General features: G+C 39.7%; 1 protein-coding gene across 1 annotated transcript in view; it reads right to left on the bottom strand.

Moving 5' to 3' along the window:
• Positions 1–27,191, bottom strand: part of RXFP2 (relaxin family peptide receptor 2) — a gene marked incomplete at both ends in the record, with an annotated part of 66,970 nt that overhangs the window by 16,089 nt on the left and 23,690 nt on the right. The window contains 8 exons of the mRNA XM_079775703.1: positions 82–153; positions 1,551–1,622; positions 3,256–3,327; positions 4,429–4,500; positions 6,060–6,131; positions 6,710–6,781; positions 24,336–24,407; positions 25,319–25,424. Of these exons, the coding sequence (XP_079631829.1) occupies positions 82–153; positions 1,551–1,622; positions 3,256–3,327; positions 4,429–4,500; positions 6,060–6,131; positions 6,710–6,781; positions 24,336–24,407; positions 25,319–25,424 (610 nt within the window). The remainder of the gene's footprint in view (positions 1–81; positions 154–1,550; positions 1,623–3,255; positions 3,328–4,428; positions 4,501–6,059; positions 6,132–6,709; positions 6,782–24,335; positions 24,408–25,318; positions 25,425–27,191) is intronic.

Raw genomic sequence — 27,191 nt, 5'->3', positions numbered from 1 at the left:
GGAAAAGCAGTCTCACTAGTCAATTAAATTTATCATCTTGGAAGAAGCAATCATATTTTCCTAGTAGACAATGCTACTTACAGTTCTCCTAAATTTTTTAATGAAGAAAATGTCTTCTCTGGAACAAAATCAATTTGATTTCTAGGCAGAAACCTGTAAGACATGGTGAGAGTCAGCACTGTTGGTTTGTGTCTGCTGCAGTAGCCAGTTATCCTGGGGACAGCCAGTGATCTGCCCCAAGCCTCCTTTGAAGTCACAGAGTGAGGTAGGTTCTGGTGTGGAAATAAGGCTGGAGTTTCTCACTGAGGATGTCCACATGTCCTCTCTAGGAAATGCTGTCATGAGTAGTTTGAGGTGCTGAGTGTGGTCTATAAAGCTACATTTTGTTTAGATTCTCATCATTTTAGGAAGTGTTTCTTTCTCAAATACACGTAAGTAATACCAGATTTGGAACCTGTTAATAATTCTCTAGAAGGCTTTGAGAGAACTTTTGTGTAAGGCATGTTCCTTAGGAGAAAGCCAGAAAGAGCAAAGCTTAACCAACCTCATAGTAGTCTCTGGGGCCACAAACAAATTTTACATTTGGTGGGAGCACATTGTGTTTACTTTTTGTGTAAATGAAATCCTCTAGGAGAAATGGCAGAAAGTGGGGGTCAGCCGCCACCTGCCTTACAGGTGAATGAGATAATGAGCATGAAAATGATTCAAAAGCTCAGTGAAGCTATACAATAGAAGGCATAGATGTATTTTGTTTAGTTTTCTAGTATTCACTCTCATTACCCATGAGAAAAGTAATAAACTCTTTGTATTCCCTGAGTGGGATCATCTCTTTTCTCATTAAATATGCTTATCTGCAATCTGATTGATAAATGTACAACTTGGAAATAGCCTTAGCTCTTAATTTGTTAGAGAATAGTGGTTAGGCTACTACAAATGGATAGACTCCAACTTTTCCAATCACCCATCAAACCAACCAACCAACATTACTAATTGTTTACTCTATATAAAAAACTATCATTAAAACAAAAACAAAATGCAAATGATTTTAAGTTTTCCAGTGCAAATGTGTCAATAATTAACTCATCTGCCTTCCAGCCCCCATAAAAAATATTGTTGGCAATCAGAATCACTAATCAGATTCTTTGGCCTATCAGAACACATTAGATGTCTTTCTCTTTAGAATTAAAAAAAAATTTTTTTTTTGAGAGAGAGATCATGTGATAAATGTCATTGTCAGTAAGAATCACTGGATAACTAACCACTTTCATATACATTATCTCATTTCTGAGAACATAGGTTTAGTTATGAGTTCAGCTGAGCAGATGCACAGAAATAGTGACTGTCCTCAAAAACAAGAAGAACAGCTGAAGACCTACATGGTGGCCGCTTTAGGTAAGGCTTAGACCCCTTTCAAAATAAATCAAGTTACATGGGCATTTTATAATACTGCAGTTTCAGACTAAGGTTGCTAAATTCCTTGTCAATATTTTCTTTTGATTTTCAAATATATTGGGTAGCCCCTCATTTACCAAAGTTCATTGCATACTTACAGAACAGTGAGTGCATCGCATGACAGAAAGGTAGAATTTGTAAGATACTTTATTCCATTGCCTTCCAAATCCCTAAAAGTCATGGAGGAAATATATTTTTAATATTTTTGCACAAATTGTATGTCTAGAAGCACTTTTTGTTGATATAACTGTTCTTTTATTTATTTTTACTTTGTTTCAATTTTTATGCTTCCCTCCTAATTACTGCAGTTAGTATAATTCATATTATGCTTCTTTTTTTCCTTTCAATTGATGTTAGACCTTAATAAAATTAAGGGAAAGGGCAGCCCAACAGTTAGTGAGTATTTGTCTATGCTGGTTACCATGCTGTTAATTAGCCTAATATTACCCCTATAATAGCGGTAGCTGCCATTTATTGGATTTTTATGCTGTCAGGTACTGTTTTGAGTACATAAGTTGATATTATCACCCCATGTCAAATGTGAAGAATTTGAGTTTCTCAGAAATTCACTTTTCTTCTGGTTAAACAGCTAGTAAGTGGTAGAACTGCCCTTCTAATCCTTATCTGTCTGACTGTAAAGCCTTGACATTTAACCATTGTGTAATAGATAGTTACATCTTATATTCCGCCAATTTTGTCTTTATTTTGCTGAAGGAAAAACTCAGACCTAAGTTGTCTTCCAATTCCTAAATGCCAGAGTCAGGATATATATCCTGATTTGCAGGTTGTAGAGTGGCCACTCTTTCTACTATGCCTCGGTGAGCTCTCTATGCCATAAAAGCCTTTTGATAACAGGCATATAAGTAAATACACAGTAAGTGTACACAAAGCCACCTACTAGTATTATCACAAGTAATTCTGAGGCCAGTTCAGAGAGAATCAATAACTTAGGTACTAAATTTTACCATTTTGTGGGCTTTAAGTCCCCTGATTTGATGTGAGGAAAGTTCTGGTGGACGTTCCCAGTGTAGGAAATGGCTACCTGTGACCACACTGCCTATCTCAGGGAACCTTGAGGATAAATGTGACAAAGAATGGTGGGTAGTGGTAATGAAGCCATAAAGGAATTTAAGTGAATGATTAAACAAGTATTGATTAAAAGCCAACAAAGAATTGAAATAGTTTAGCACTTTCATTTAACTGAGTTTTGTTGAGCTCTGACCTATTATGTGCCAATCATTGTACTAATCATAGGTGGGTCTCTGCCCTCATGAAATTTCTAAAAGGGTAGAGGACACACAGTAAATCAGTGGTTCTAGTACTGTGAAGTAGGTGTGCAGGGTAGAAACTGGGTGGCATAGTGGAAGCCTGTTCTCGGCATAAGGGAGCACAGAGGCAGCCACTGAAATCAGTAAATGTGTCAAGGATAGCTTCCTAGAAGTGAAGGGAACCAGAGTTAACCAAAAGAATAAAGGAGCAAGACTTTTCAAGTCAACCATGTGTGCTGAGGGAAGTGACTGCTGGTGCATGTGTAAGGAAGGCATGAGGGGGAGGGGCAGGGAAAGAGACCAGATAGGGTGAAGGAGGGAAATGATGGTTCTCAGGTGCTCAAGGGGGGAGTATGAACTTTACCCTTACACCCATTGGAATTCTCAAAAGATTTTTAAACCAAAAAGTAACAGGATCAGATTTTAGTTTTGGAAAGAAGAACATAGATGAATTTTTATGTAACTATGAGTTAACATCAGGGCTAGCTTCCTCAAACTGTGCAAATAACAAACTAACACCTACATGCATACTCACATCCAGTTAAGTTGAGGCATTTGGGCACACATCTGCTTGGGAAGGGCTTCTAAGTAGTTATTAACCATAGACCTTTACACAAAAAATATGTTAATTAATGTTGTACACTTGGAACTAGTATAACCAACATAGGATTGTATACTAACTATACTTACATTAAAAAAATAAAACTTTTTAAAAGAAGCAATGATATGCCACTATAAGAGCAATATTTTTATTATTCTTATAATATGGAAACTTGCATGCTAAAATTGATTTATTAGGATGAAGACTATCAACATAACTTCCTCTTCAAAATGCTATCTAGATATGTGTGTGGCATGGAAAAGGAAACAGATGTCAAAGAAGCTGTGAATGCATCAGTATGCCATATAACCTGAGAATAAATGTTATACAATTTAATTTTATGAGATGAAACAAAATATATCTTAGGTGATAATTTTTCTTGTAAATTCCAAATTTGCAATCACTTCCAGCATTGCTCATCCAAAGTTTCTTCTTAAGAGAAAAATTCATAATTTACAATATTAAAGAGCCACACTGGAACTGGCATTAAATCTAAGAAGTGATGTAGGGGACATTTGGGCAAAGAAAACAACTCATGAGCACGTTAAGCTGCACAATTAATTTCTGATATTGTCGTCTCTCCTGACAAATAGAGAAATAATGATGTTATATGATTAACTTACAAGGGGTCATAATAGACCCCTGCAGATGGATCATTCTAGTCTATTAATAAACAATGACAATCTAATTATGAAAGTAACTCTGTTGGTAGGACAAAGATTTTGGCATTTCAGTGACTCTTGATCAACAAGGGCACATTTTCCTATGTTAAAAATGTAGTTGGGACTAATCTTCTAGGAGATTCCACCCAATTTATATGTAGTTAGGAGATAACAATGAATATTATCTTTGATCAACCACTGAAAATGTAAACATGCCTTAGGACTAAAAGAAAGGAAAGGAGATTAAAAAAAAATCAACTGGCTTAAAATATACATGAGCCCTGGCCAAAAAGTAGCAACAATAATTGTTACTAGAAATACAGGAGAGATTTTGACTAATAAAAATCGTAGTGATCTTGATTTTTCTAAAGTTCTTTTTGTAAGCTGGTGTTAGATGTCATTGCAATGTACAGACAGATGTATTGAAAGGGAGGTGAATACTTACAGAAAAAACAAGGAATTTAATCCAGTGAATAGCTGCTGTGAAATTCTGGTTATTGGATTGTCATCTAGAATTCTGACAACACAGATCACAAACATTTCCAATGTCAGAGATATTTTTGAAGTAAAACCAGGAAAAATTAAAGGCCTGTGAAATCCTGCCTCTGTCCAACACCTGCTGTCCCCCTTCCTGTTCCTTCACACCAGGCTTACTCATCTCCATGAGAGCCTTCCCCTTACCCTGTGGCAAGGCAGCTCTTTCCTCCAAAAGTCCAGATCAGAGTCGAGCAAGTCCATACTGATGGACTCTCAGACCCAAGTTTTACCCTTCACCTCTGGACACGTGGGTCCCACACAAGCTACTCTTATTTACTCAATGGTTGAATTTAGAATCCCTAAATGCTTTGATCCACTAATTGACTAAATAAAGAATGAATTGAAAAAAAATGTTTAGGAAATCACAAATGGTTCAATGGTCTCACAGTATTTAAATGATATATTTAATGGTGTTGACAGAAATAAATTTATTAGGAGCTTAGAGGGTGAAAGAGTGAAAATATTTACATGTTCAAATTACTGTTTTTAAGTCTATATGGTATTTCCTAGAAAAAAAATAGACTAAGGGGAAATATGCCTTCTTTTCTTTTGTTGCTTTTGAAGCCAAGTACCATTTCCTCTTACTGCCAGAGGTTCTTGAGGATCTAGAGAAGGGAGTGACATTGAGAACCTACTATATGCCAGGCACAATGCATATGGCACTTTACATATGTCATGCAAGCCAGTCCTCATAACATCGCTCTTAAAAAGGAATTATGATTTCAGTCAACAGATGAGGAAAAGAGGCCTAGGAAGATTAAGAAAGTTACCTGCAATATTAAGCCTGGGACCACAGTTTATACAGGGTCTGGATAAAGTTGAGGCCCTGATCTTTTCCATTAGACTAGGCTGAACTATGAAAAATGAGCAAGCAGACAGAGTGCCTTCTAATTGTCTTTTGTTCATTTCCCTGATGAAAACACAGACATCTGAGGTGAGACCCCTTGGGGTGAGCTTGATGGCTCAGCCTTGAAAGTGGTGCCACACCAAAAGTCACTATACATTCAGACTTTTCTATGAAGGCTTTGGGAACCCAAAACATTCTTAACTTGCTTACTTTCTAGATCAGTGGTTTTCCACAGAGGGCAATTTCTCTCCCAAGGGACATTTGGGAGTGTCTGGACACATTTTTGGTCGTCACACTCAGGCAGCTAGTACTACTGGCATCTAATGAGGTAGAGGTAGAGGCCACAGAGGCTGCTAAACATCCTAAAATGCACAAGGACATTACCTCATCCCCCAATCAAAGAATTATCTGGGACTACATGACAATAGAGCTGAGGTGAGAAATGCGGCCACAGGTAAACACTGAGTGGATAGAAACCTCAGCAAGCCCAGTTCTGGGCTCAGAGGCCAACCTGCAAGGGCATGGCACCTGTTACTTTCACACAGCTACTACTCAAATTGTTTGGGTCAAGTGCTCCAGATTATGTGACAACTAGAAAAATAAGTATAGTAAACAAGATACACAAAAAGATGGAAACTGTGAACACTGATAAATATCATCCAGATTGGGGCAGGAAAAGCTAGAATACTTACAGCCAAGTTAGCTGATGCAGGTCCTTGAATACTCCAGGTCTGAGGGCTGTAATGCAGTTGTGGTTGAGATATCTACAAATAGCATGAGTGAGTGAATTAGGTAAACTCATGACCCCATTTTAGTCACATGAATTAGAATATGAGCCATTGATGATGACCATGAAGCATGGGCATCTGTTTCTAAAAGCATTTTACTAAGGGGGAGGGGAGAAACCAAGGGACACCAGGAGACACAGATAGCCACAAGCCTAGTGTGTGCAACACCACAGTCAGGACCAGGAAAGTGGCCCGAAATAGCATGTTAGGATATTATGTTGAAGAATAAGAGTAGAATAAATATAGGCATGTATGATTTTTGCTTTTGTCCTTTTGGTCACATCCTTAGTAGACTAGCATTTTAAGAAAGTGTATAGGTAAGTTAGCATGGGTTAGAAAAAATAAAAAGCCAAAAAATTGTGGAAATGCCCCAAATTTGAGTAGACAAGGTTAAGGAGAGCCTCTAAATCTTTCTTTCTAACTAATCCAACCCCTTTGTAATAATGTAATCTTCCCATTTCTCTACTAAGTCACACCTTTCAAAAGTACCATTCTACCCTTTTAATCCTTACTTAAAATTATACTCATAATATAATTATAAAGGGATTACTCACAATATTTGCAGATTATGTAATCCAAAAAATGCTTTCCTGGATATGTGTCTGATGCAATTATGCTGAAGAAATCTGGTGGGAATAAGATAGAAGAGTCACGTGATCATGGTTTGTGTGCTTCTTCAGGTTGTTGAATGTGTGATCCACTTTCTTTCCCTAAAGACATTTGTGAACTTGGCTTATGAAATCTCAAGTCCAACTCCCATATGGGGATGTGAAGACATTTCTAAGGGACACCAGGAGACACAGATAAATATGTAATACCTTAATCAATTTTTAAAAATCTGGAAAAAAAACAAGGCAAAATAAAACACTGGACATTCAAAAAGAAATGAAGCTCCCATTTGACCTAGTAATCCCACTTCTAGGACTATATCCCAAGAAATCAGAAACACCAATTAGAAAGGACAGGTGTTCTTTCCACCAGTCTGCATTCTCACCAGCAGTGCATGAGGCTGAGAACCCAGCTGATACCTGATGACCCTGTATAACCCATACAGTGAGACTGGGGCATCTCTGGTATGTACCACTGAACTCTGGTGTGACATCAAGAGGGAACTACTGGTAGTTCTGTTTCTGCAAATGGGAACTACAGCAGTCTTTCTGCTCTGACCTGCAGGAGTGTTCATCATGAGAAACCAACCAGTCTCTCACAGCCAAGTTTTACTGCAAACTCATCATTTCTTCTTTGTTCTATTCCCACAAAACTAAAAATAAAAAAAATAAGAGGGCAAGTTTTATTCTTTTCTATGTTGAGATGCAGAGTGAGAAGCACAAGGCAAGTTGGCAAAGTGCTTGAGGTCCAAAAAGACACCAGAGGTTGAACTGGAGCTAGTTCACCAATTTCAACTTGCCAGTCATGATTTACTTTTTAAAAAATTCTTTATTGTTTAAAGTATTATGTATAGTATTATATATGTCTCCTTTTAACCCTATTGACCTCTCCCTGGCCACCCCTACCCCCCACATATGCCCTCACCCCCCTAGTGTCTGTGTCCATTGGTTATGCTTATATGCATGCATACAAATCCTTTGTTTGATCTCTTACCCCTCGCCCCCTGCCTTCCCTCTAAAGTTTGATGGTGAATTCGATGATTCTCTGTCTCTGGATCTATTTTTTTAAAATATATATATTTTATTGATTTTTTTACAGAGAGGAAGGATAGGGATAGAGAGTTAAAAACATCGATGAGAGAGAAACATCAATCAGCTGCCTCCTGTATACCCCCCACTGGGGATGTGCCTGAAACCAATGTACATGCCCTTGACCAGAATTGAACCTGGGACCCTTCAGTCTGCAGGTGGACACTCTATCCACTGAGCCAAACCAGTTAGGGCTTGATCTATTTTTGTTCATCAGTTTATGTTGTTCTCTGACAGGCTTATTTCGCTTAGCATAATGCTCTCCATGTTCATCCATGCTGCTGCGAATGGTAAGAGTTCTTTCTTTCTTATAGCAGTGTAGTATTTCATTATGTAGATGTACCACAGGTTTTTAATCCATTCATCTGCTGATGGGCACGTGTGCTGCTATGTACATATGAACACCTGTCCTTTCTAATTGGTGTTTCTGATTTCTTGGGATATAGTCCTAGAAGTGGGATTACTAGGTCAAATGGGAGCTTCATTTCTTTTTGAATGTCCAGTGTTTTATTTTGCCTTGTTTTTTTCCATATTTTTAATTGATTTTTAAAAATTGATTAAGGTATTACATATGTGTCCATATCCCCCATTCCTTCCCCACCCCACTCCCGTACATGCCCTCACCCCCCTGCTGTCTCTGTCCATTGGTTATGCTTATATGCATGCATACAAGTCTTTTGGTTGATCTCTCCCCCTTATGCCCACTCTTCTCTACCTTTTCTCTGAGGTTTGAGCATCTAATCGATGCTTCTCTGTCTCTGAATCTGTTTTTGTTCATCAATTTATGTTGTTCATTATAATCAGCAAATGAGTGACATCATGTGATATTTATCTTTCTCTGACTAACTTATTTCTCTTAGCATAATGCTCTCCAGCTCCATCCATGCTGTTGCAAATGGTAGGAGTTCCTTCTTTTTTACAGCAGCATAGTATTCCACAGTTTTCTAATCCACTCATCTGTTGATGGGCACTTAGGCTGTTTCCAAATCTTAGCTATTGTAAATGGTGCTGCTATGAACATAGGGGTGCATATATCATTTCTGATTGGTGTTTCTAATTTCTTGGGATATATTCCTAGAAGTGGGATTACTGGGTCAAATGGGAGTTCTATCTTTAGTTTTTTGAGAAAAAACCATACTGTTTTCCACCAGTCTGCATTCTCACCAGCAGTGCACGAGGGTTCCTTTTTCTCCACATCCTCGACAGCAATGTCATTTGTTGATGATAACCATTCTGACAGGTGTGAGATGGTACCTCATTGTCGTTTGATTTGCATCTCTCAGATGATTAGTGACTTCGAGCATGTTTTCATATGTCGCTTGGCTTTTTGTATGTCCACTTTTGCTCATTTTTTTAAATTGAATTGTTTATCTTCCTTCTGTTAAGATGTATGAGTTCTCTATAATTTTTGGAGTTTAAACCCTTATTGGGCATAACATTGACAAATATGTTCTCTCATGCAGTGGGCTTTCTTGTTGTTTTGTTGATGGCTTCTTTTGCTGTGCAAAAGTTTTTATTTTGATGTAGTCCCATTTGTTTATTTTATTCTTAGTTTCCATTGTCCTTGGAGCTGTATGGGTAAAGATATTGCTACAAAATATGTCTGATATTATGCTGCCTATGGATTCTTCTAAGAAATTTATTATTTCCCATCTTACATATAAGTCCTTTACCATTTTGAATTTATTTTTGTGTATGGTGCAAGTTGGTGGTCTAGTTTCATTTTTTTTGCATGTATCTGTCCAATTTTCCAACATCATTTATTGAAAAGACTGATTTGACTCCATTGTATGCTCTTGTCTCCTTTGTCAAATATTAATTGAGCATAATGGCTTGGGTCAATTTCCGGGTTCTCTGTTTAATGTTCATGGTCTTTATCTGGCATCTAGAAGGGTTCAGCAATCTGGAGAAGGGCTGTGTGTAAATTAAATAAGAGTTCAGAGACGAAAAATAATTTTGAAAGGCATTTGGTGGCGGGGGAAGAGGAGCTTGGCTAAAGAAAACAAAGTTCTCCTTGTCTTAGGACCCCTTGCTTTTTATTAACACAATTTGTCCTAAGGCAAGGTGGAGATATACACATCAAAGGGTAGGGTTAGGTACATAATCCATTGTCAGGTGTTTGGCCAACAGAAGGCAATAACATGTAGATTGAGATGCCCTGAGCTATCTGGCAGTAAACAATCAATTTATGTATCCTTTTCAGGTTTGGGGTAATGCCTTTAGCCATTCTCAACAGGAGATAACATATGTGACTAAGCCCTTGTTGAGTGCCCAAGTTCCATCAACCTTTTGATGAAACTCTTGCAATTATGACATGCTGGAATTGGCTTCCAGCATCTGTTCTGTTCCATTGGTCTATATGTCTGTTCTTGTGCCAGTACCAGGCAGTTTTGAGAATAGTGGCTTTGTAACATAGCTTGATACCTGGTAATGTGATCCCCCCAACTTTGTTCTTCTTTCTCAAGATTGCTGCGGCTATTCGAGATATTTTTTTATTCCATGTGAATTTTTGGAGACTTTGTTCTAGGTCTGTGAAATATGCCTTTGGTATTTTAATGGGGATTGTATTAAATCTATAGATTTCTTTGGGTAGTTTGAACATTTTAATGATGTTGATTATACCAATCCATGAACATGGTATATTCTTCCATTTGTATAAGTCTTCCTCTATCTCTTTTTGCAATGTCCTGTAATTTTCTGAGTACAGGACTTTTACCTCCTTAATTAAGTTTATTCCTAGGTATCTTAATTTTTTTGGTGCAATGGTAAGTGGGATTGTTTTTGTTTGTTTGTTTGTTTGTTTCTCTTTCTGTGAGTTCATTATTGGTGTATAAAAAAGCCATAGATTTCTGGGTGTTAATTTTGTATCCTGCTACATTTTCAAATTTATTTATTAAATCTAGTAGGTTTTTTTTGATGGAGTCTTTAGGGTTCTCTATGTATAATATTATGTCATCTGTTAACAATGACAGTTTTACTTCTTCTTTTCCAATTTGGATACCTTTAATTTCTTCTTGTCTGATAGCTATGGCTAGCACTTTCAGTACTATGTCAAACAGGAGTGGTGAGATGGGGTATCCCTGTCTTATTCCTGTTCTTAGGGGAATTGGTTTTAGTTTTTGCCCATTGAGTACGATGTTGGCTATAGGTTTGTCATATAAGGCTTTTATTATGTTGAGGTATGATCCATTTATTCCCACTTTGCTGAGAGTTTTTATTAGAAAGGATGTTGGATTTTGTCAAATGCTTTTACTGCATCAATTGATATAATTATGTGATTTTTATCTATCAATTTGTTTATGTGAGGCATCACATTTATTGATTTGTGGGTGTTGTACCATCCTTGCATCCCCGGAATAAATCCCACTTAGTTATGGTGCATGATCTTTCTAATGTAATGCTAGATCTGATTTGCTAGAATTTTGTTGAGGATTTTAGCATCCATGTTCATCAGATATATTGGCCTGTAATTCTCTTTCTTTGTAGTGTCTTTATCTGGTTTGGGGATTAGGATAATGCTAGCTTCACAGAAAGAGCTTGGAAGTGTTCCTTCTTGAATATTTTGGAATAGTCTGAGGAGAGTAGGTTTTAGTTCTTTGAATGTTTGGTAAAACTCCCCTGTAAAGCCGTCTGGCCCAGAGCTTTAGTTTGCTCTAAGTTTCTTGACTACTGCTTCAATTTCTTCCATAGTTATGGGCCTATTCAGATCTTTTGATTCTTCCTGATTGAGTTTTGGAAGGTCGTGTTTTTCTAGGAACATGTCCATTTCTTCTAGATTGACCAGTTGTTCATAGTTTTTTGTTTGTTTGTTTTTACAATCTTTTGTATTTCTGTGGGGTCTGTTTTTATTTTGCCTCTTTCATTTTTTATTTTGTTTATTTGGGTCATATCTCTTTGCTTCTTGGTGAGCCTGGCTAGAGGTTCATCAATCTTGTTTATCTTTTCAAAGAACCAGCTTTTGGTTTTATTGATCATTTATATATTTTTTTATTTTGGTCTCTGTCATTGATTTCTGCTCTGATCTTTATTATTTCCTTCCTTCTGCTCACTGTGGCCGAGCAATGCCTATGGCTGCAGAGATGTGTCAGCAGGAGGGTCACGTACCCAGAGAGTCACTGGAGGGCCCAGGCACAAGGAAGTGTGTGGCGACAGTGGCGGACTGGCAGGAGGGTCACACACTCCGGGACTCCCAGGAGTCTGTGGCCAGGGAGGCTGGCGTCCCAGTGTCTGTGGGTCTGCAGCTGAGGTAGCAAGTCTCTAGCCAGAGTAGCTGTAGGGTCCCAGGTGTTGTCTGAGGCAAGTCTGGGTGGTGGTGAAGTTGGGCTCCTAGTCATAGCAGCTCTCCCCTTCAAGATTGCATAGTTTCTTTGCCAGCACCGGCCACCCTGGAGTGCTTGCAGTGGTAACAGGGGTTCCCCGTCTAAGAGACCCCAGTCCATCAGTCCCGGAAAGTTCTGCAGTATCTAACTGTCCCTCGTGCTCACATACACACACATACACCACACATGTTCACACACTCCCCTTTCGCTCCCTCACTGCTGTCCTGCTATCTTTTTCCCCCAGTCATGATTTACTTAACCTTCAAAGCAATTTAGCAGTCTAGTATGGATTCAATAAGAACACTATCAGGAGGATCTAAGTAAACAATTTCCTTTTCCTGTGCTCATTATACAATGAGAGTTAACCCTGAATACATATTTACCAAAGGCCATTAGGGGCAGGAAATATCCACAGAAATAATCGTAACTAATAGACTACATACTCTATTAAATGGCTTCCCTAGCTCTTATTTGGATTTGATTTGCTTTCTAAAACATTATACAACACTTTCTTAGTTGTTATGATACTTCACTGCAAAACTATTGGTAGGACATGTACTCATTGAGCACCTGGCTGTACTCTGAATTTACTTTTACCATAATTATTACCTAGAAAAGCCTATGAATCATGAATGTGTTACAGGTGTGTTAGGATACTGATGCACTCAGCCTTCTCTCTGGGTAGCTAGGTAAAGTCAAGATCAGCTTCCAGCTACAAATAAAACCGAACTTTTAACCCAAATGTTGAACAGATATTGTCATTTTCTCTGTGTACCACCATGTGGGAAAGGTTTGTACTATAGAGCACATGCTTTACATTCATAGTGATACAAAAATCATCGATTTCTGTCCTACAGAGTAAACTTGAAACCCAGTGAGTCCGGTTGTCATTCCAACCTCCTCCCCTTGTACCATGTATGTGAAGAGACCCTTCACATTACAGCATAAATTCTGCTTTTGGTTTAAACTTCCTCTATGGGCCCTGGCTGGTGTGGCTCAGTTGGTTGAGTGTCATCCCATGCACTGAGAGGTGCTGGTTTGATTCCTGGTCAGGTCACATACCCTGGTGGCAGGCTTGATACCAAGTAGGGGACATGAAGGAGGCAGCTGATTGATGTTTCTCTCTCTCTCCCTCTCTATCTAAAATCAATAAAAACATATTTAAAAATAAAGTTCTTCTATGAATACAATGTGCCCATACAGATCAATTTCTGTTATAGCATTTTCTGAGTCTGTGAAGTGATGTAATGAAAGTTAATATGATGAATTATAATAGCAAACATAAATAGAAAAAGAATATAATACTACAGTATGGGTATATTGAAGTTCCTTTAAAATATAAAATTTACTGCCTAACTAGTACTATTTACATTTTTTTCAAGATAATTAATTCAAAAAGGCAATGCACATTTTACCCACATGTTGTCAGTCTTGAAGAGATGGGTGCAGTCATGAATTGTGAATTTGACCTTGTGCTTTTATTTATTTATTTATTTATTTATTTATTTATTTATTATTTGTTGCTGTTGTTAATCCTCACACAAGGATATTTTTTTCCATTAATTTTTAGAGAGAGTGGAAGGGAGGGAGAGGTAGGGGGGGAGAGAGAGAGAGAGAGAGAGAGAGAGAGAGAGAGAGAGAGAGAGAAACATTGATATGAGAAACATCAATCTGTTGCCTCTCTTTCATGCCATCCTGACTGGGAATCCAACTGGCACCTTGGTATGTGCCCTGACTGGGAATCGAGCCCACAGCCTTTTGGTGTATAGGACAATGCTCCAACCAACTGAGCCACCCAGCCAGAGCTGCATGACTCACCTGACGTGTACAGCCTAACTGCCTTCACTGACACAAGTTAAGACTCCATGTCCTTAAATAATAAAGAGTTTCTAGTCTATTTAGTCAGCTTGTTGGCACCCAAGAAAGAACTGGAGTCTTAAGTGCCCTGTCTCAGACTCAGGTGCAAAATTTTTACTCTATTCTCTAGTATCCCCTTTCTTCTTTGAAGAATACTAGCTTGGTGAATATTAAGGGAAATTTGGAAAACTGACAATTGGGCAAGTGGTGTTCTCTTCTTATTCAGAGTGGAGATAGGAGTCCATTTAATATACTTTACATTGAATAGCTTCTCTAAGAATAACTTACTGGTTAATGAATTCCTGCTGTTTCAGCTGTCAGGAATTTTCAAGCAGAAACACCAGGAATTTATGTACCTAAAACTAAAGCAAATATATGTTTTAATGACATGCATGTTTATGGGCTATTTTTAAACCCAACATGGTATATTCATGAGCCAGGTGACTCATTGAATTATGTTTTATTGCCAATTATTGCCTTGAACAAGAACCAGTCTAACATGGAATTCCTAAATTATATAAGGTTTATGTTACAATGAGGATGAGAATGGCTGGTAGTTTCCATGGTAGCAGTGAGAAAGTATTATAGTCAGTTCCATAAATTGTACTTTATTTCTCTGGAAGATCATCTTGAACTGCTCCTCTCCCAAATTAGAAAGGCTTGATATTTTTAAAGATTATTAAAGTTAATAAACTAATCAATAACAAAGCTTTCAGATAATTGAGCAACATTTATTCACCTGGCAATAAAATTTTCATTTTCAGTTAGGAATTTATTCTTCTGGGCACCTAAATGACTTCAGCTTCATTGTTAATATTTACAGCATTTCAGACCAGAGATACTCACTTAATGTTAAATTTGGTATTTCTTAAGATATATTCCAAAACAACTTAAGAATGCATATTAACATTATTAGCTCAAAACCATCTAAAACCCAAATTTATACATGCCTTTTCCCTGGTTAGACAGAATTCTTTAGCACATGCACCATAATTTCCTGTGAACATACTTTTTTTTAGACAACCTGCCCTAGTCACCTCTCTTTCCGCTATGCTTTGAGTGTTTCTGCTTCTATTAGTTTATTTCTCCCTGCTAAAGATGTTCCCCACAATCTGTTTAGTCTTGCATATCATTCCTTCAACAAATACTCATTGATCTTCAGCTGTGTTTCAACATATGCAACAATGAGGGTGGTGGTGACAGTGGTACCTTGTACATGAGAGAACCAGAAGGATCATCCCACTTAGAGGGAAGGTATGATGTTCAGTAAGTAGTTTCTTCAAAATTCAAGGACAAATGTGAGTGGTTCACAAAAATAGAATCAAAGTTGAAAAAATAGTTTGTCATGTTCAAAACTCAGACCATGAATAATAGTATGGGCAATATCAATGCATTTCTATTATATTTTAGAAATAAGACAATTTTAATAAAAAGTCCAAGCCTATTGTATGAATTCTGTTTTATCCTATCTAATAAAAGAGTAATATGCAAATTGACTGTATCTCTGCTACACCCACAAGACATGCCCACCAGCCAATCAGGAGCGAGTATGCAAATTAACCCAACCAAAATGGCTGTGGTCACAGAGAGAGCAGGAAGCTTGGGTTTCCCCGGCAATGGAGGAAGCCAAGCTTTCCACCCCCTGGCCTGTCTTGGCCTCTGATTAAGGCTACAAAGTTTCAATTATAGAAGATAAATAAATCCCAACAAAAATGGCTGCAGCCATGGAGCGAGCAGGAGGCTTGGCTCTGCTGAAGTCTACAAAGTTTCAATTATAGAAGATAAATAAATCCCAGATCCCAGGGCCTCTGCTTGGGTAGCTGGGCCCTGGGATCTGGGATTTAGATCAGTTGTGAATCAAACCACCACAGGCCCCTCACCCAGGCTGCCCCACGCCCCAAGGGAATCCCCACCCTGATCTGGGACATCCTTCAGGGCAAACCAGCTGGCCCCTACCCATGCACCAGGCCTCTATGCTATCTAATAAAAGAGTAATATGCAAATTGACTGTCACTCCAACACACAAGATGGCTGCCCCCATGTGGTCAAAGATGACTGCCCCCATGTGGTCAAAGACTGCCCCCATGTGGACACAAGATGGCTGCCACAAGATGGCCAGCAGGGGAGGGCAGTTGGGAAGGACCAGGCCTGCAAGGGAGGGCAGTTGGGGACGATCAAGCCTGCAGGGGAGGAAAGTTGGACATGACCGGGCCTGCAGGGAAGGGCAGTTAGGGGCAAACAGGCTGGCAGGGGAGCAGTTAGGCATCAATCAGGCTGGCAGGGGAGTGGTTAGGGTAAGGTGACCAGACGTCCCGCTTTTGGCGGGACAGTCCCAATTTTTAACAATTTGTCCTGCGTCCCGCGGCATTTTAAAAAAGTCCCAATTTTTGGAAAGAATGCACGACAAGCTAGGGAACAGTGGGAGAACGGGAAGGGAATATATGGTTTTCGGCGGCCATGTGGCTATTTAGCTAGGATATGAGTTTTATATTATTTTTGTTAATTTTATAATGTTAAACTTTAATAATAACAAATAATTGTTGAGAACTGATTATCGAGAACTGCTTATCAAAGTTCGCATTGTTGATCAGTTGTTAGAATTCGACCACCATTGTTTGGACTTAATGAACAATGGCATTTTTTGGGATTGGCAACGATGAAAACATTTGTAACTGTCTCTCAGACGATACACATCGTACTGCATGCTAGTAAGCTAGTTAAACAAGTGATGTCATTATAAATCAGCTATTCAGATAATTTAGGTAAGTAATTCATTTATTTATTTCATAAATACATAAATTTTCTTGAATTTAGCAGACAGTACTCGTATTATTTATATTTTATAGTGGGGGCAAAAAGTCTAGCGCCAGCCTTGAAAGTGACACTTACGACTTACGTTATGGCAAATTCAGAGGAAAAATAATACAAGTTAGTATTGTTATTATTTAGAAAGAAATATAGGATTAAAATAATTTTTAAAATATACTTTATAACAATCAAATTAATTTAATTTATAAACTAACAATAAAATATGTTCATGTAATTATGTACCTACTTACTGTGTTTTTAAGCAATATGTATATAATAATTTATAATATAATTTTAAATTATATTTTTTTTAGATTTTTAACATAATGAGTAAGAAAAGAGGATGCAAATTCAATGATGATCTAAGAAGTGAATTTCCTTTTATTAAAAATACCAAAAGCGATTACAATATAGACCAAATTTTTAATCAAGAACCCCCCCGGACCGAAACCGGTTTGGCTCAGTGGATAGAGCATTGGCCTGCGGACTCAAGGGTCCCAGGTTTAATTCCGGTCAAGGGCATGTACCTTGGTTGCAGGCACATCCCCAGTAGGGGGTGTGCAAGAGGCAGCTGATCGATGTTTCTCTCTCATTGATGTTTCTAACTCTCTATCCCTCTCTCTTCCTCTCTGTAAAAAATCAATAAAATATATTAACCCCCCCTCCCCCCGGTCAATGGTGTCCCGCTTTACCAATGTTAAAATCTGGTCACCTTAGGTTAGGGAGTAATCAAGTTGGCAGGCAGAAGCAGTTAGGGGCAATCAGGCAGGCAGGCAGGCGAGCAGTTAGGATCCAGCAGTCCTGGATTGTGAGAGGGATGTCAGATCCTACCTGGATTGGGCCTAAATGGGCAGTCAGACATCCCTCGAGGGGTCCCAGTTTGGAGAAGGTGCAGGCTGGGATGAGGGACAACCCCCCATGCACGAATTTTGTGCACCGGGCCTCTAGTAATATTATGAAATAGTATACAAAATAAATTCTCAACTCCTACATAGTTTCTGTCTTATCAGTCAATAAAGATGATCTCAGACTGAAGAAAATAGAAAGGATATAGGACAGGAGATGTGAAAGCCCAAGATGGTAGAACATGTTAATCAAAATGAGTCAAAGTCCTATGGTTTGGAAGATGTCTCCTAGAAACTGAGAAACACAGAAATGAGAACACCAAGTCATGACCAATTACTGAGGAATCCGGACAAAGGAAGAGCAGTTGGAAAATTAAAGATGGCAAACGCAATTTTAATTTTTCAAAAAGGGAAGAAGTGGATTTCATAAGTTACGTTGGTTCTAGGAGAGATTGAAGAACAAGCTATTGCAATGCTGCTTTGTAAGTGCCTCAGAGAGAAAAGGAATAAGGTAGTTCATGAGAAATAGTACAGGCAGACCAAATTGATTGTTTTTGAAAAAGTGATCAGACAAAAGTGTGTGACCAACATTGCTTATATGTTTGCCAGGCATCAACATAGTGGTTTTATGATGTTTTTATGGACAAAAATAAAGATACATATTTTCTAAAGGCTATTGGTGAAGGGGTCTTGGAAGATGATTGTCCTCTTCAGTATTTCACTGTATGACTTGAGTAAAGATGGATCATCTTATTTTCAGATGACAGAATACTGGGAGTGAATTATGTTGGATGATACAAAAAGATATTTATACTCTGGTAAGAAAAGCTGAATCCAACAGGATGAGACTGGATAAGGGTACATTTAAGAACCCACAGCTAGCTCTCAAATGATAAGTGACAACTGCAAGATGGAGAAGCTATCACTTAGCAGTGATACATTTGACACAGGATTGGGAACTTTTGAGGCAAGAAGGCTGGGAGTTAAGGGTATGAAGTAGCTACCAAAAGAGCAAATGTAACTTTAGCACTTATGAGGTGCTAAAGAAAGGGAGTTCTATGCCCGCATCACAGTGATCATATTATTCTAGATACTATACACAGGGCAGAGTAGTGTCAGCAGATGATGACAGACTTGAAACCAGCCTCTTAGGGAAGAATTGAAGATTCTGAGGCTGCTTGGAGAAAGGACTTGTGGTGGGCTTCAGGGTGATGGTCAGTGTTAAATATCTGAAGAGTCACATAGAAGACTGGGTGTGCTTTGATCAGTCTCATGAGATGAATTTCAGAATGGGGGGAGCCTTAGAGAAGCTTGGGGAAGTAGTAGAGTTATGTGACAGGACACAGTTTATTAACATATTGATATTGTTTAAAATTCCTCTCCCTCAGCAACTTTTAATTCCTAAAATAAACTTTCTGGTTTATTTTTCTCCATCACCCTAATCACTATCTAACACACTATTTTATTATCTATTTTCCTCCATGGGAGGTTAAGCTCTGTGAGAAGAGGGATCTTCATAGGTGTTTTCTGCTGTATATTTAGAGTCTGGCACCTCATAGATATCAATAAATATTTGTTGAAAGAATGAATGAATATGGAGTTTGGGGCATCTTTTACACTCCTGCTCTCTGCTATCCAAGGGCTCTTGGTTGCCCATCTGGTATCTTCTTTTCCTGGGGATGGTTTGGATTTTGTACTTTGATCATCTGGGCTACAATAATGCAGAATTAGGAAGAAAAATGAAAGAGTAGAAGGACAGGGAGGACAAGGGCTTGCCTAAGGTGGGGCAAGACTTTTCTGGCAGTTTAGGAGAAAGTGGAAGGAGGAGCTGAGGAATATGAGGAAAGGGGGCTGGAAGAGAGATTTTTAAGGAAGGATTGCTGAGCTTATGAGATGCTGTAGGGTATCCGAATAATATTTGTTAAAGACCCGAGTTATTTTAAAATCAAAGTTTGGTCACTGGATGTTTTCATTGATAATAGCAATGTTTTGAGACTGAACCATGTTGGTGAACTTCCAAAAGTCCATAGTTAGAGGTTTGGCTTTGAGGCCAAGCTTCAATATTTGTCAACTGGCTGACTTAGGACAAATGGCCTCTCTTCTTAAAGGGTGAGTTTCCATATTTCTGAAATAAATTTAATGATAGCTTCCCTACCTGACAGACTTTGAGGGCCAAATTCCAAATGAGAATCCCAAAATACTGGAATTCTTTCTAAATTAAAAAAAATCTTACTTAATAAAAAGGTAATATGTAAATTACCATCACTCTGCTACGCTCATGATTGGGCCGGTGAGAGGCGCAGGGGTCGGGACTCCGGGTGGCCGGGGTAGCCGATTGGCCGGTGGGAGGCAAAGGCCGGGCGGCGGGGACAGAAGGTCCCGCCCTTGCCTCCCTCCAGACCCAATTGGCGGAGGCAAATGGAGGAAAAGGCCGGGCTGCGGGGACGGAGGGTCCCCTCCCCCCGCCCTTGCCTCCCTCTGGACTCGATCGCTAAGCGGCGAAGGCAAACGGAGGCAAAGGCCGGGCGTGGCCAAATGGGGCCAGCTGGATGCTGAGCTCGCATCGCCAGCTGGGGCGCGAGCTCAGTGTCTGCGCCATGGCTGTGCTGGGGCACAGAAGGGGCCTCTGGGGCAGCGAGCCCATGCCCCCGTCCTGGCCAGCCTTGCAGCGGGAGTGAACGGGCCTGTGGGGCCCGGAGCTCAGCATCTGCGGGGCAGAGGAGGAACCAGAAAAATGAATCTTTCCAGTTCCTGATGCTGACAGCCCTATGGGTGCCGGGGTCCTCCACCTGCAGCCCCCAGTCGCAGCCCATCAGCCCAGGTCACAGACTGGAAGCCCCCTGCCAGCAGTCCAGACGGGACCAGTGTTGCGCCGCGGTAGTGGGTGTCAGTGGGCATGCTACAGACATCAAATCACTGCCACCGAGGCCACACACACACACACACACACACACACACACGCACACTCTCGCAAGTACTATGGTCCAAGGGGGTGACTCCTAAGGCAAGGCTCCCATGGCAGCTGATGCTCACCATGCCAGGTGAGGAAGCCAGACCTGAAAGCCCAAGCCCCCGGGTACCCGAACTGCAGGGCGTCGTGGGCCAGGGCCTTGAGGAGGCCCCAGGACAAGCATCTTCCCAGAGGCTGTGCAGAAGGAGGGGAGGTACCTCTAGCTATAGGCCAGGGTGAGGGATGCTGGTGTATTTGCAGGCCAAGACAGAGCTGAGGGACCTGATGGGGAGAGGGAATCAAATTGCTTAGAAAGCATCAAATAACTTGCATCAAGAGAACCCCTGTTTTTCTCAGACAAAGCAGAGTTAAACATTTACTTGGTAAAGTTTCCAGCTGATCTGGCAACTAACATTAATTCCTACTTTGTTTTTCACCAAAAAATGAACAAAAAACAAAAATGGAGCCTGAGTTATCTAAGCTAGTTCTTCCATATTCTTTTCAGTGAGCTAGCAGATACCATGTGAGATAAGTATTGACCTAGAACAAAGCTATGGCTCAGTGGTCCAGGAAAGAACTTGGCCTAAGAAGTCTAATTGTAGTTCTCTCTTCTTGATCCTTTAGTGATCCCCCTGCCTCCCCAGAAGTCAGCCTCCCTCAAATTAGGAGGCAAAAGGTATAGAAGGGAGTTCTGCATGGGGCAGGACAGGATGTGTTGGTAGAAGATTCAATTAGATGCTAAGAACAAATTCTTTATATCTTGAAGTTTCTGGTTATTATAAACTAGAGGCCCAGGGCACGAAATTCATGCATGGGGGAGGGAGGATTGTCCCTCAGCCCAGCCTGCACCCTCTCCAATCTGGGACATCCCTCTCACAATCCAGGACTGCTGGCTCCCAACTGCTCGCCTGCCTCTGGCTGATTGCCCCTAACTGCTTCTGCCTGCCAGCCTGATCACCCCTTAACCACTCCACTGACAGCCTGATTGATGACTAACTGCTCCCTGGCCGGCCCAATTGCCCCTAACTGCCCTCCCCTGCCAGTCTGGTCACCCCTAACTGTCCTCCCCTGCAGGCCTGGTTGCCCCCAACTGCCCTCTCCTGCAGACCTGGGTCCCCCCACCCCAACTGCCCTCCTCTGCTGGCCCAGTCACCCCTAACTACCCTCCCTGCTGGCCTGATTGCCCACAACTGTCCTCCTCTGCAGACCTGGTCTCCCCCAACTGCCCTCCTCTGCCAGCCTGGTCACCCCTAACTGCCCTCCCTACTGGCCTGATCACCCACAACTGCCCTCCCCTGCAGGCCTGGGTCCCCCCCAACTGTCCTCCCCTGCAGCCTGGGCTCCCCAAACTGCCCCCCCATGCCAGTCTGGTCACCCCTAACTGTCCTCCCCTGCAGGCCTGATTGCCCCCAACTGCCCTCCCTACTGGCCTGATCACCCACAACTGCCCTCCCCTGCAGGTCTGGTCACCCCCAACTGCCCTTCTCTGCCAGCCTGGTCACCCCCAACTGCCCACAACTTCCCTCCCCTGCCAGCCATCTTGTGGTGGCCATCTTGTGTCCACATGGGGGCAGACATCTTTGACCAAATGGGGGCGGCCATCTTGTGTCTTGGAGTGATGGTCAATTTGCATATCACTCTTTTATTAGATAGGATTAAACACAGCGGCCTCGCTAACATGGCTCAGCAGTTGACTATCAACCTATGAACTAGGAGGTCATGGTTGGATTCCTGGTAGGGGCACATGCCTGAGTTTCAGGCTCAATCCCTAGTGTCGGGCATGCCAGAGGCAGCTGATCAATTATTCTCTCTCATCACTGATGTTTCTATTTATCTCCCCCCTCCTTCCCTCTCTGAAATCAATAAAAATATACTTTAAAAATAAAATAAACATAGCATTGAGCATCAGAAGATATGGGCTCTCATTCTGGCTTTTCCACTAACTAGTTCTAGATCTAGGTAAGTTATTTATCCATTGTAGACTGTCATAAGTTACCTTATGATTAATAAGATTTAATTAGACATTCATAAAACTTTCTCTAACTCTAGGTAACAAAATTTAAACAGCTGTCCTAAAATTGCCAGTGCTACTTTATTTTTCCTCCCTTGAGCATTATTCAGGCAGCACAGGGACAATATTGATCCCTATAATGAACAAGTGGTGATTCTATGAATTTCCAGTATGACCAGAAGTAGTATAGTTAAAACCTTTTCTCTAGAGGAGTCTGGAAACTGGGACAAGGACAATATGACCGCATGCTTCAGGATGAAGCTGCAGGTTCCTACAGCAGATGGGATTTACAGAGGCTGTAATAAACCTCAGCATGGTTACCTACACTCATACAAGGTCCTGTCTTCCTTCGGTGACTTCCTTTCTTGGATGAGGGAGTCTGTTCCCGATTCACAAACAACACAGAACTGTTGAAGGCATTTCAAACCAAGTGCGTCTGTCCAGTAGCATCAAAGGATCAGATTGTTTTTATTCCTGGATTTTAACAGATTTCACAGTTCTAGAAACGTTCTCCTCCATATCTAATGTTGAAGAACCAAACAATAAGATGGCACTGCTGAGGGGCCCTACAGTATTACCTTGCTAATTTTAAAATCTAGTCAAAAGATCATCCTGGCAAATGTAGAACTTGATCTCCTCATTATCCCAGAGTGACCAGGCTCAGAGGGACTGATACATAGCTACCAAACTCTCAAATGCTGAATATTCTCAATGTCTTTATTTAAATAGATGGTACCCCATTTCACTAATAGGAGTGCTTTTGGTGTCTATCCAAGGTAATTTCCAAAATACTTTAGAATGAATAATTTGGGAAGTTAATGTAGTCATCATAAGGTTGCTTAGTAAGCAGGGAAGCAAAGTAAAAGCCATTTCCATATTGATGTGGATGCAATCAAAAGATAGTTCATGCAAGTTGAGGTAGAGTTGGACAATCCATCTCTGTCCTCCAGTAGAGATGATCTCAGGGATAACATCTCCCAGACCCTGGATTTCTTTCTTGGACAATGCTGGAAGCATCTTGGCACTCAGCTTCTCACTGACTAGCATTTATTCAATGCTGACTGTGCCGTTTATTCACATTTTATTTCCTCAGATACAATATCCCTGCTTTCACTAAGATCACATTTTCTACTGTAATCCTAAAAGACAGTTTGTACTATCTCAGCATCCTATGTGTTAAATTACCTGATCTTTCTTGTCAGTGTTTTTTCTGTTTGTTTGATATGCCTTTATTGTTGAAAGTATTACAGATGTCCCGTGTGTGTGTGTGTGTGTGTGTGTGTGTGTGTGTGTGTGTGTGTGTGTTTTGTTTTGGTCAGTGTTTTTGTGCTAACACTCTTCTCTTAGGTAAAAGGTACAGTTAGTGCCTCTGAATCTGCAATATCATTTTCCAAATGACTTGGAGTAAAAGCACAGAACTATGTATTTTTTGATTGAGCTGCTTCAGCTGAACTCCAAATTTACTCCAATTTAACTCCAAAAATGTTTAAATAAAACCAGTTCACTTTAAATTATGAAATGGAAGGATAATATACTTTTTAATGCTTTATTCTCTAATGTTAATTACATTTAGATAAGTAAATTTAATATAAAGATCATCAACTTTATATTTCATTTTACTTTTAGATCAAAAACATCATAAACAAAACCCCACACAGATTTTCCCATTAATACACCCTTAATAGCTACTTACATCTTTTTAAGTTCTGTGTATTTGATGAAAACTTTATCTGGAAGACTGTTAATTTTGTTTTTCTTAAGAGACCTAAAATAACACATAAAGAGATTTCAGTAAGGATTTTATGACCAAGCAAACTCTTCCTGGAAGCTCTGTGCTTGAGAAGAGCCTTTCTGATGATCCTTCACGCCACTTCACACATTTGAAAAGCACTGTTGTAACTGAAGACTTTCTCATGTGATAACAAAAAGTCCATAGCGCAAAATTAAAACAGCTTGCAAGCATTTGACCACTTTAGGCAGTTAGCATAATAGACTGGGACATCTATGGGGATTTAATTTTGTCTTTTATTCTCTGGATATTTTAATAGAACACAATAAACAAGACCCAAAAAACAACCAGCTTATGCATGCCCAAATTGTGATATGACAGCAAATTCCAGAGGACTCTCAAAACATCATCCAAAGTACACAAATACATGCATGATTATGACACAACTAACTTTGTAGCTCTCTTATACCTTCCTACTTCAAACAAATTACCACTTTTAAAAAGGAGGTACAATAAGTGAGTGCTCTCCCTTTTATTTTATTTATTTATTTATTTTTTGGTCTGAAAAAATAATCAGTTTAATTGAAAAATGTGAAGCATATTACCCCACTCTCAAAAATGTTAATTTTGATTTTTAATTGTATAGTAATGGCATATTAACAACAATACATAAATCATAAAGTAAGTGAAAATAAGAACTCCAGATGACAGGCATTTGCCAGCTAAAGGATAACCTGGGCAATCTAACATACAATGTTTAAGACATCATTTCCCCAGAGAAGAAGCAGGCAGAATTCTCGGATGACTGGTGGTTTTGAAGGGTATTTCTGTTATTTTTTAATATACAAGTAACAGTCATAAAACAGAATGAAGAGAGATTAGATCAGGCTCCACACTTTTCCAGTGACTTTAGGAGCAAATATCATTAAGATGTGAATTCTACTCACAGCAGCGTTACGTTGCTGGAAACGGGTGGCACCAACTTTAAGTCAGCGTTCACACACTCCAATTCTGTTTCTTTGCAGTCACATTGTGGTGGATACTGGTTTAGAACTAGGGCCCAAAAGAGCAAGATTTCATTAGGCAAATATTTTAATTATGACTTTATCTCTGATAATCGACACTGTTCTCTTTTCTTTGAATGTATAACATTTATATGTTGATGATGAAATAATTCAGTCCCATAATAAAAGAAAATAAAAATTATCTTGTAGTCAAATACTGACTAGTGTGGCATTCATCTCAGTTCAAGCTCCCAGTGGTCTTTTCATAGTCACTTAACAAGTGATTAGAAAGAAACCATAGAAATGTTTAAAACGCAAACAAACCAAAACCCCAAACAAACAAACAAAAAATGTATTGGGACACAAGATTATGTTCTTCTCAATGAGGGACATTAGTATGTTTGAGTAAATCTTTGATGGGTATAATTGAGTCAATTCAATTTAATCAAATGGCACAAAGAGGCTGCTCAATAAACACTTGTTGACTCAAATTAAATTCAATTCTTTTCCCCCTTTAAACTCCTCTTAGAGAAGAGTTAGGTGCAGGTTCTACAGTAGCCACCATCATGCCTATTAAAATCAACCAAGTCAGATATGCTCTCACCTGGGTTTTTTTGTTTTTATTGCTATGAAGTTAAGGTGGAAGGTAAAGGGTGTAGAGCAGCTACAAAGCCGAGAAAACTGAAGGGTCATTTTTGGGAAGCATTTAGAAGGAAAAAACAGGCTTCAGAACTTGCTCTGAAGGAGCCTTCATAATTATTAAGACAATGACATAAAGGAGTGAGAAATCTATGGTGAAACCAGACCAAGTTGGCCATGGGACAATCACATGTATGTGGTGGTGGTGGGGAGAGGATGGTCTGAGGTAGAACACCCATTTATGAAGCATTTGATTTTGCCTCCAATCCCATGGATATTTGTTTTGATGGAGCTAAGAAAGAGTTATTTTCAAAATTTAAGCTTTATTATTATTTATTTAAATCCGAGTATAAATTCTTTGTAATTGCTTGGCTTATTTTAGACTACTTTTATCCAAACTCGAATTTAAAAATCAATTTCACTGACTTTTTGTCAATTCAAGAAACTTGTGTTGAGTACCTGCTTAATTCACAAGATGCCTTCTAGTGTATAAAGTTTTGGAAAACATTCTATATTATTTATAAGTTTATGCTAATTAGCTCAACTTCCTAAATGCTACTTCAGAATGTTTACTTCAATGTTTATTACTATTGAGAATAGTGTTATTTACATTGAAAACCTGTGGTTGGACACTCTTGTTTACCAATAAAAGAATTCCATATAGCCCAAGCTGGTCCTGTTGCCTAAACCAGACTGTGAGCAGAACTTCCTCACCTGCAAGCCAACCTCACCCCAAGCTATGTGGCGTCTTCTGAAATGCCTCTTGCATCTCTCTACCTCACTCTTCCCAATGGTATTTTCTGGGTTCAGATTCTTACTATTAGTCTGGAGCATTGCAAGAAACATAATAACAGTACCTCTATCAACATTCTTTCTCCTCAGGCAAGATTGACATTTGGATCAGATCACTGTCTGTTGTTGGGGGCTGTTCTGTGCACTTTAGGGTATTCAGCAGCATCTGTGGCCTCTGCCCACTAGATGCCAGTAGTAACCCACCTCCCTACAGCTGTGACAACCCAAAATGTCTTCAAGCATTGTCAAATGCTCTGGGGGGGCGGGGGGAGGGAAGTTTCCCAGGTTGAGAATCACCATTCTAATCCGGTCTCTACAATTCTGATGGGAGCATCATTATCACATATACTTCTTATTGTGAGCCTTTTCCTCTTCATAAAAGAAA

Source organism: Cnephaeus nilssonii (genome assembly GCF_951640355.1).
Source record: "Cnephaeus nilssonii genome assembly, chromosome: 6".
NCBI classification, from domain to species: domain Eukaryota; kingdom Metazoa; phylum Chordata; class Mammalia; order Chiroptera; family Vespertilionidae; genus Cnephaeus; species Cnephaeus nilssonii.
Note: the sequence above shows the minus strand (reverse complement) of the source record. Positions and strands in the feature narration are given on the sequence as shown.